The 9891-nt window shown below is 38.0% G+C and overlaps 1 protein-coding gene across 1 annotated transcript; it reads left to right on the top strand.

Annotated features, from left to right (window-relative positions):
* Positions 1-1218: 1218 nt before the first annotated feature.
* On the top strand, positions 1219-8950 carry LOC104913073 (ovostatin-like). The gene is made up of 8 exons (XM_010718208.3): positions 1219-1400; positions 2189-2409; positions 2905-3120; positions 3252-3376; positions 3657-3747; positions 6192-6263; positions 6566-6668; positions 7598-8950. The coding sequence occupies exons 1-8, from the start codon at positions 1256-1258 to the stop codon at positions 7648-7650; spliced, it is 1026 nt and encodes a 341-aa protein (XP_010716510.1). The 5' UTR covers positions 1219-1255; the 3' UTR covers positions 7651-8950.
* Positions 8951-9891: the final 941 nt, after the last annotated feature.

Genomic DNA, 9891 nt, shown 5'->3' with positions numbered 1-9891 from the left:
TAGTCTGGTCGGCCACATGTCAAACAATGAATAAGTCTTTGTACTCACATAAATTTATTTTTAATGTCTTAAATTCTTGTGCAGTATGGTCAGCACAGGAATCTGTTTCCAGAACCCTGCAGTTGCCATAAGCGTGGTTGTTGTTTATTTGTCCAATTTTTATGGATTCATCTGATTGCATAGAATCCCTAAGGAATCCAATTGTGATAAACAATAGTAGTCCATATGCGTGCATAATCCATATTGGGTTTACCTACTCCATTCAGAGTCCAGTCTGAAATTCACTCTGGATTTGCCAGTCCCAAATCCAGGATATCCAAATCTCCAATTCTACAGATCGTCTCTGCACATTTAGATCTATGTTGTGTGTCATTGGTAAAAATGAAAGGAAATGATGAGCTACTGGTTGGAATACTTATTAGATGTGGGAGAATGGGAACTGAGTTTTATTCTTTGTAATATACTTCTCGAATATCCTTGAGACCCTGACTTGATTCTTTGTTCTTCTGTAAAACAGGGACGATTATAATTGTTTCCATTCTTACAAATGTGTTCTAAGTATGCTGAGTTTTACAACACCCTCAGATACTGTGGGATAGGGCATAATTTATGTACTTAAGGTAGACAAGACAAAAGCATTGTGCAGCACTGAATAGTTCTGCACCTTTGAGGGCTTAGTTCCCAATATCTTTTATAAGAAGCTCCAAAGCCTGGTGCCAACCTCTGTAAGTGAGACTACATAGACAAACTGCTACTATGGTTATTAGTGTGTTGGTGATACCTAAGCTGAACCAGGGCTCACGAAGATAATCTATAGGGATAAAATGTTGAAGAGGTATCTTGATAGCTATAGCTTCCAAATGAGTAATAACACCCATATGAGAGAGCTTGCTTCGTTATGACTTTTCAGTACACTTCACAGAACTCTGTAAAACTGATCCCACTTTCTAGATGAAGCAACCAAAGGTCAAAGGATTCTCTTGCAAAAGATCATCTCACAAGTCAGGAGAAGGAACAGTGCTCTGCTAGTTCTCCAAATGGAAGCAGAAACAAAGTAGCACTGCTGCAATATCATATTTTAAAAGAGACACATTGTAGGCCCTCTAATGCAGAACAGATTTTGTATATTTTGGAGTGAAGAATCATATGGTAGCTTGAGAAGTGATGAAGGTCTTTAAAGGGAAGCTGAGACACAAACCAGAGTACCTGATGACTCTACTGTATTTTGTCCTAGCATCCTGTGGTTTGGAGTGGCATGAACTGTTTGGAGACTGCATTTAGCAATGGGGTCCACAACCTGTATAACCATGCCCTCTTTGCCTATGTTTATGGCTTAGCTGACAAACAGGAAAGATATCAATATTTTCTTGAAAAGTTGGACAAAAGAGCTACCAGAAGTGGTGAGTGCAATATGGCCATGATGCAAGCAATAAAGCTTGGCCTATGGTATGATGTAAGTTATTCTAATATACGTTTTTCTCTCTCATGCTGTTCCCTTCCCATTTCATGTCTGAATTTATTTCTATGAACTTCTCTCTCTGTCTTTTGATCTCACTATGGATTGAGCTGTGGACTGATGTTCTTAAAATTGTAAAATAATCTAGATGGGAAAAGACCTCAGGAAAACTCCAGTCCAACGTTATGGAAGACTACATCTAGTTTTCCCATTAGCCTTCTCTTCTACAAGCTCGACTAGTTCATATTACTGTGTCATGTACTCCAGCTTATTACCATTTTGCCATCTTTCTGCTGCACTGCCTTCACATCATAGAATGGCTTAGGTTGAAAGGGACCCAAGGATCATCAGGTTCCATTACCCCTGCCACAGGCAGGACCACCAACCTCCAGATCTGGTAATAGACCAGGCTGCCCAGGGCTCCATCCTGCCTGGTCTTCAACACCTCTAGGATGGGGCATCCCCCATTTTGACTTGTACTGCTCACTTTTATTAATTTCCTTTCTGTTTTCTTTTCCTCCTTGAAACTGACGTTCATACAGCTTAGAACATTAAGAGCTAAAAAGCCCTTTTAGATAAAGGAAGGGCAGGAATTGTATGCCTGTCTCCCATGTGATACTGTAGCGAATTAACTAGCAAGTATTTTTTAGTGCTTTTTGCATTGTTGATTTTTTTGTTTGTTTTTGTTATTGTGGTTCTGTACTCACATGGTTCTGTTTTTTTTGTTTTCAGATGGTTCAGTTTACTGGCAGAGAGAAAATAAGCCACCAGCAGAACATTTCCCTGCTTTCTATTCCCGTGCTCCTTCTGCTGAGATCGAAATGACGAGCTATGTGCTTTTGGCTTTGCTCAACAAAGCCAAACTTACACCAGATGACTTATCATACATTTCTCGCATTGTGTACTGGCTTGTGAAACAGCAGAACCCATATGGTGGTTTCTCCTCCAGCCAGGTGACAACTGGGTGTGGTAAAGAGAATACCTTTTGGGAATAGTGCAGCCTGCAAGGTGGATGACATTTCTTCCTCATTGTACATTCAGTTGAACAGTATTTGATAAGTGGTGCCTACATAAGTCTTGTTAGAGCACATTGAGCTCTTTCTTGGCAGCTTCATATATATAGGTGGATGTGTGTGTGTGTGTGTATAAATATACATATATAAAATATACATTTTTAATATATTTTATATTATATATATATATATTATATAGTAGGAAATCATCTGATTTTCAAGTTAGCAGAAGACAACAGTAACTGTTGATAGAGCATTAATCCTGGGATAATTCATGCCTGTTGCCCCAGAACTTGTAGCTTCTCTCCTTGTCGCTTTACAAAGTCCTCCAGCATTTATGTGCACTGACAAAGGAAAATAGCAGCTTTGCTAATCTCATGTGCTATTTCACAGCAGGATATCTACCTAATTAGGGATAATATTTTTTCTTTTCAGGACACTGTTGTTGCCCTCCAAGCTTTAGCCCAATATGGATACCTCACCTTCTCTAAGGAAAGTCGTAATACAATTAAGGTCAGCTTCATGGAAATTCCCAAGAAGGCTTTCCAGGTGAACGACAAGAACCGCTTCTTACTGCAGCAAACTTCCCTACCCATTGTTCCGGGGAATTACAGTGTAGAAGTGTATGGCACTGGCTGTGTCTATATGCAGGTAAATAACCTGGAAACTCACCACCACGCTACTGAGGACTAAGCAGAAGTCGTCTCTGCCTCATTCCCTTATGTACCTCATGGCAAAGCCACTAGAATCTGTGACCATCTCACACTTTTAATCTCTTTTAGACAACCCTGAGATACAACATCCATTTACCAAAGAAGGCTGCAGGATTTTTTCTCTCTGTAGAGTCAGCCAATGTGTCCTGTACAAGCAACTTCCCACCAAAGTTTGACCTTGTCTTCTCTGCCAGGTAACTTCCTTTTACTGATCTACCCTTTTGCATTCTCAGTTTGGTGAAGCATCTCAGGAAGGATTTAAGTATAGACAGTTAACTGCTACTGTGCAGGAAGACAAACAGGACCATATCCTGAAACACTTTTGTCCTTCATTGCTAATTTTTTCCTATATGCTATACATCACTGGGACACCAGGACCATCCAATAAGGAGATTATCTGAGTTGTCTATGAGCTTGAGCTGAAGATGTCTTTCAGTGGTCTTCTCTCCAACTGCAGAACTTTTCTCATTTCAGTTACACAGGAAATCGTAATGTCTCCAACATGGCTATTGTTGATGTGAAGATGCTCTCAGGATTTAATCCCGATAGATCTTCCCTGAAAAAGGTAAAGAATGAGAGGAAAATGAATAGTAAACCCTAGAAATATAGGAAATTGATAAAAATATGTCTGATCAGTAAGTTGAGGTCCCATGGGACTTCCACAAAGCCTTTGTCTTCTGTCAAACTCTGTGTCAGACTTGCAGCTGTTCATCTGATGAAAACAAATCTGTTAGGAGCTGCCAAGTCCAGTAGCTCAAAAGAGATGAAAATGTTGTTGCCATGTCCAGCCAATAGTAAGGCTAAAGATATATTTCCAGTAGGTACACATGCACACAACAGACATATACATCTGTATTCATATATACAGCTGGTCATACAGATCAGCTGAGACAGAAAAGAGCATTTATACAAACATATTTAGCACAGGTGAACTTATCATCTTCCCCTTTCTGTCTGATCAAGATGAATGATCATCCGTGGAAAATATATTCTACACGTGCATAAACGCAGCGTGGTTCTCTTTAGTAGCTGGTTCCAGGTCAGTCTGACCAATAGCTGCCCTTGAATTCTTGGTCTGATATGTACTGCCTTATGTTGACACCTGCATATATATGCACCCCTGAGGCCCCTTGCACCTACACATACCTATAGTGGGTGACTCCATCAACTGGCCTTAGACACACTGATTCAGAGGGGTTTGGATCCCATTTTCCCAGTTGTTTTACTAAGACACACACACTTGCAAACACACAAAGATTGGTCTCTCTGCTAGCTAGTTCAGATGACTGGTCTGACCAAAATGTGAGTCTCAAGAAACTACTGGTTTCTCCGGTGACAGGTTCAGACATCCTCATAGGTGACTCAAATCCTGTTTTCTTCAGCATTTGGCTCATACTTATGCCTGCTTCCATACTGGGCTGCCAAGCCACAAAATGTACTCGCACATTAGCCCATTTTTATATCCACCAGCAATTTTCACACTCATTTACACACCTGCACATTCTGCACGTGCACTCTGGACTACTGGAACCCCTTGCATATGTTCCTCTTTGATCCATGTTCCCTTCTTCAGCATCTAATAGTCTGTGCGCACACAGAGAACAGACAGTCCCTCACCAAGGAAAAGAGTTTGAATTTAATAAGAAGGCAGGACAGATTGCAGTGATCTTAGAGAGGATGCTGTCAGACCAGTGTACTGAACAGAAACCTGTTTAAATGTAACTGGCCTCTTTTGTCCTATTTTCGTTCTATTTCCCCATACTTTTTCCTCCCAGTCTAACTTTATCCATTCCTTTGTTACTTCTTTCCCTGAACATTCCATAATAATCCTTTCTCAATCTCCAGCATCCCGTACTCAGTCCCATGCCCCTGCAGCATTCCCTTCTCAGTCTGTAAGATGATCCAGCAATTTTCTGCTGTTAATTCCTCTAGTATGCCTCACTCCTGCATGGTGGGGTTGGTCACTCACCTGTGGCAGCCCTAGAAGGAATCAGGTCAACTTTTCTCCATTCCTTTGCACTCCTTTGTGTTTGTGGATATGATTATTTAATCACAGAGCCTAATAGAATCTAGATACGAAGAACTTCTGCTGTAGTTGAGTAAATGAGCACTTTACAAGTTTAGCTCTTTGATTTGTTTATTTGTTCCTACACAGCACAGTTTAATGGGTAGAATGGGTATAATATAAAGAAGCAGATATTTCTCCTCGTTCATCCATAAGTTTGGAGAGTATTGTTGATAACTTAATTTCACTTTCTGGAGTGATTTAGGCTTTATAAGAGATATATCATCTTCAAGTCATGAAACTTACCCACAAAGTTGATAAAAATAAGAATGCAATTCATTGTACAATCTTCTCATAGTTGTGATGCATTGGTGCATTTAAAACCAATGATTATTCAGGTTTGAATTCCTCCCCTCCTTCTGCAACTGTAAGAAATTCTTTGTAAGTTCTTTTTGCACTGAGATGTTATACTGTTTCACATCCTACCCTTTACATCCGCATGGGGAAAAATGAATGGCTTTAATATTTGGAACATTTTATTTTCATGTATTTTCATAGTAAAATAATTTTTATCATATTGTTTTCTAAAACTTTTTTAAATTTTTGTTTTTTAAAATTACATAATGCACTAGAAAATGAGTCATTTTGACCTGTAGAAATGATCATGCAATCCCAAATTTTTACTGAAATGAGACAACTCTCAAGCTGATAACAAGAGAAATACGTACCAAATCTGACTAGTAAACCAGGATTTTTTTTTTTTTCATTGGCAATTTGTTTGTACTTACCATCTTGTGAAAAATCAACTTTTTGTATTTTTTTTTTATTTTGGTCACAAGGTGTCATAGTGGCACAACTGGAGAATGGCAGCCACTTCAGACATATTTCCCTCACAATTTTTGTAATTATTTTTGATTTATTATTCATTATTAATCAATTAATATGTTTACTCCTCCTTGGCAAGTTGCTTATGCTGAAATTGATATAATTTATTTTATTTATAGCTTCAATACCAGCCTTCTGTTGTGGATCATGTAGACATCAAGAATGACCACATCTTCTTCTACCTTCAGAAGGTAGGTTTGGAGGTATTTTCTTTGGTTTTGTTAAACTGGAAGTTTAAAATAGGCTCCCAAATAACAAAAAATGTCATTGGAAGCAGATTAGGAAAAAGAAAAGAGCACAGAAGTTTTGCAACAAAACATATTTAGTAAAAGTATTTAAACAGTTATTTGATTTGACGTGAAGTTTACAATCTTGAGAGGACTGTAGAATGGTACTTTGTCACCCACTCTGACCCAAAAATGCAACTGAACCTTACGCATGGGAACAGACATGAAAAGAAAAAGTCTGCATCTTTTTGTCTTGCCATTTCCAGCTCTCCCAGAAAGAAATCAGCTTCTCCTTCAGTGTAGAACAAAGTCTGCCTGTGTCAAATATCAAGCCAGCACCAGTACATATTTATGATTACTACGAAACAGGTAGGTGACCTCTGTAGACCCACAAAACCTATGAAATCAAGATATTTATTTTAGCATTTCCTAGATGAGGACAGTGGATTTTCCTTCGCTGCTTCTGTGCAAGCATCTGTTTTTGTTTTTGCATTTGCAGCTTTTATTTCTCTTTGTTAGAAAGCAAACTAGCAATTTTTCTGCTTTATGTTACTGGACTGCAAGGAGTTTGCAGAAACATAGAAAAAAGCTGTCTCCCATCTTTTCATTTCTTGCTTCATTTAGGCATAAAGCAGATAAGAAAGTGATGTGTCATGATTTGCTTTCTAGCGAACTATATGGAAAGAAGTATGGTTCCACTTTCTTTCCTCAGCTTGGACATAATAATTACACAAAGACAGCAGTGTTCCCAACTTCCAAAAAATACCTTGTCTCATATTTTTAATATTGCCACAATAGGCTGTGGTCAAAGAACTATTCTGGACTTTATAGCTTAAGTAGGAACGACAATTCTACTGAACTCAGCAGGAGTTTAAGCACCTAACTAGAATATGAAGTGCCTGACCACCTTTCTACGTCCAGCCTCAAGGAAATGTATCAGACATTACCAATTGTGGCAGGTTTGTTATCAAAACTGTGTTTTGAATTCCATAAGCTTTTCTCAAGACTGGTATAACTTCTCAACAGAATAGCAGTAATATCCAGATAATTCTTCCTGAGTGCCTATTCAGCCACCTTATCTATATATCATGTGGTCACAACAATGATGCATCTTAACAAACATTGCCATAGGAGTGCATTATGCACTGGCCATGTAAGCCTGCAAGTGAGCACCTTGAAACTGGAAGAACACCACAAAATCTATCAAATGTTTTCTAATTCAGCATGGTACACATGGACTGGGGTCAGAATGATTTCTTACTTTAATACAACTGTCAGATTTCTTTTCTTCTTTCCAGATGAATATGCCTTTGTAGAATATAATACGCCTTGCTCCCCACCTTCCAACTGAAGTCACATATGTGCCAGAAGTAATAGGATAGAAGATATCAGACAAACATTTGTAGAGAAAGAAGATAAGAGACATTGTTGTTTCTGATGAGGGCAATGGAAAGCACATAGAGGAATAAGGAATAAGCAAATCCCAACTTTCAATCTTGTAAAATGACTTATACTGGCCAAGGCTTCAAAAAAACCAGAACAAAAAAAACAAACAAAAAAAACAGCCTTTGAGTCAGTGTGGATCAGAAACTCTAAATTATGTGGGTTTCCTAATAGGAGAGGATCTGTGCAGCCATCCACCCTTTTGGAAATACATGCCATAATTTCAGTGGCAGCTTCGTGTAGAAGAAAACTCCTGAAACATGCATTCTTGGCCACAGATTCCTCTTAAGAAACCTAACATTTGGAGAAAAATCTGCTGCTGCTGTTTTTTGCTTTTTTCTATTCATCTTGTGGAAAGACTCAAGAAATGACATTGATTTCCACATTTTTCTGTGATTGAACTTGGGTAGTATTGCTCGCAGATGTTAAATTTCTAGTCACAAGAAGACAACTTTTATGCAGTTTTTGCTTCCATTTAGAAAGATTATATCCAGATTAATATCTCATATTTTACTGTTCCTTGAAATAAAATGTTCTGATTGGTAATACTATTTTTCTCAGTCCTCACTCTTTGTTGTATGGGTGCTATAAGGTTTTTCATTAACTAAAAACTCATACCATTCATAGGCCAATCATTGACATCTTGACACCAGTGATGTCTTGTGACACAAAGTATCAGGGCTTTGGCTTCTGTGATGGAAGCTCTATTGCCAATGCATGATAGTGAAGAAGAAAACAGAGCTGCAAAACACAGGAAATCTTTTGAGAATGTTTTAGGGAGGAATTTGTGTTTGGAGAGAGAAAAATGAGAGCAACAGGGAACTTAAGATGAGGCAGGGGTGAACTACAAGAGATTTCCTGTCATGTTTTCTTCATTTAATGAACAAGTACAGCGGACAGCCACACACTGTGGCTACTGCCCCTCGCAGTCTACAGTAACCAGAAATGACCTTTGTCCTGTCCAGCCCACACTGGTGAAAGGACATTGAAATTATCAGCATATCCATAACAATGTGAGTATAAATCTGCCAATTGAATTATATCACAGGGTGCCAAACACTGACTTGTTGAATGCAGTTTTCTGCAAGTTCAGACCTGCGATAGGGTTCGTGTCCTCCAGCATGGGCTGGGTTATTACAACTTTCTTCGATTTAGTCCATGGTTGTCCAACCTTTTGATTTGCCTGGGCCACATATAAAATATATAATAAACTTAATGTATATAAATAACAAAACTTATTTTTTAATGTAGTTTTTATTATAATATAAAAACAGAGAGGAAAAAAACACGAAACTAGTGGGATGTTTGACCTTGTTTTTGTGAAACTAATGCATCAGGCTGGTTTGACGGCAGTGGTTGCCGTATCTAGTGAGTTCTAAAGGTGTTTGTCAGAGATTTTTGAGGAACTATTGCTCTTCCTGTTCTTCATCCTTGACAATAATTCTTCACAAATGTACATACTGCCAAATATGATGACATGAATAAGGTATGACTGTGAAGCAAGGGATATTTTTTTTCTGGTAAGACAGGGCTTATGAAAGTCTGGTAAAGAAATATGACCAAATTTTTGTTGAGTTGGATGTCTGATTGCAACTCTGTACATTCCATGTGTAAATTTACAAGTATTGTATTTATGTTGACTGAAAATGGAGTTCCAAGTATACAAAAAAAAAAAAAAACCAACTATTTTTGAAATCTTAAAATCTATTCTCAAATTTCTTTATCAAAGTGGAAAGCACGGCTATGTATTTTTCACTGTTTGCAGGAGTGTGTTTAGCCAATGCATGAAATTGTTTGCCATAACTTGAGCTTGCCATTACTTAATTTCAAATGCTGTTACTGTCTGAAATATAGCACAGATAAGGTGATTTTCACCTTGAAGACTCTTGTTTAACTCATTTAAATGCAGTCAAATCTACCAGAAATGCTAAATCTGTAAGCTATTTTTAATCTTCACATTCTGGCACCAATTTTCCTTTTGGTTTCATAAAGGACTTGATGTCACTTTGCATAGTTTTTTCTAGCATTGTATACTGACTTAACCACCTTAACCAAAATCAGAATCCATACTTTTAAGGAACACTTAGAGTTGGTGATGATTCCATTCCTTTGACTTTGTGAAATTCACAGCTTTGATGACTATTTGCAT

The sequence above is a fragment of the Meleagris gallopavo genome, chromosome 1, assembly GCF_000146605.3.
Source record: "Meleagris gallopavo isolate NT-WF06-2002-E0010 breed Aviagen turkey brand Nicholas breeding stock chromosome 1, Turkey_5.1, whole genome shotgun sequence".
Lineage (NCBI taxonomy): Eukaryota > Metazoa > Chordata > Aves > Galliformes > Phasianidae > Meleagris > Meleagris gallopavo.
The sequence above is the reverse complement of the archived record's forward strand: the minus strand, read 5'-3'. Positions and strand labels throughout refer to the sequence as shown.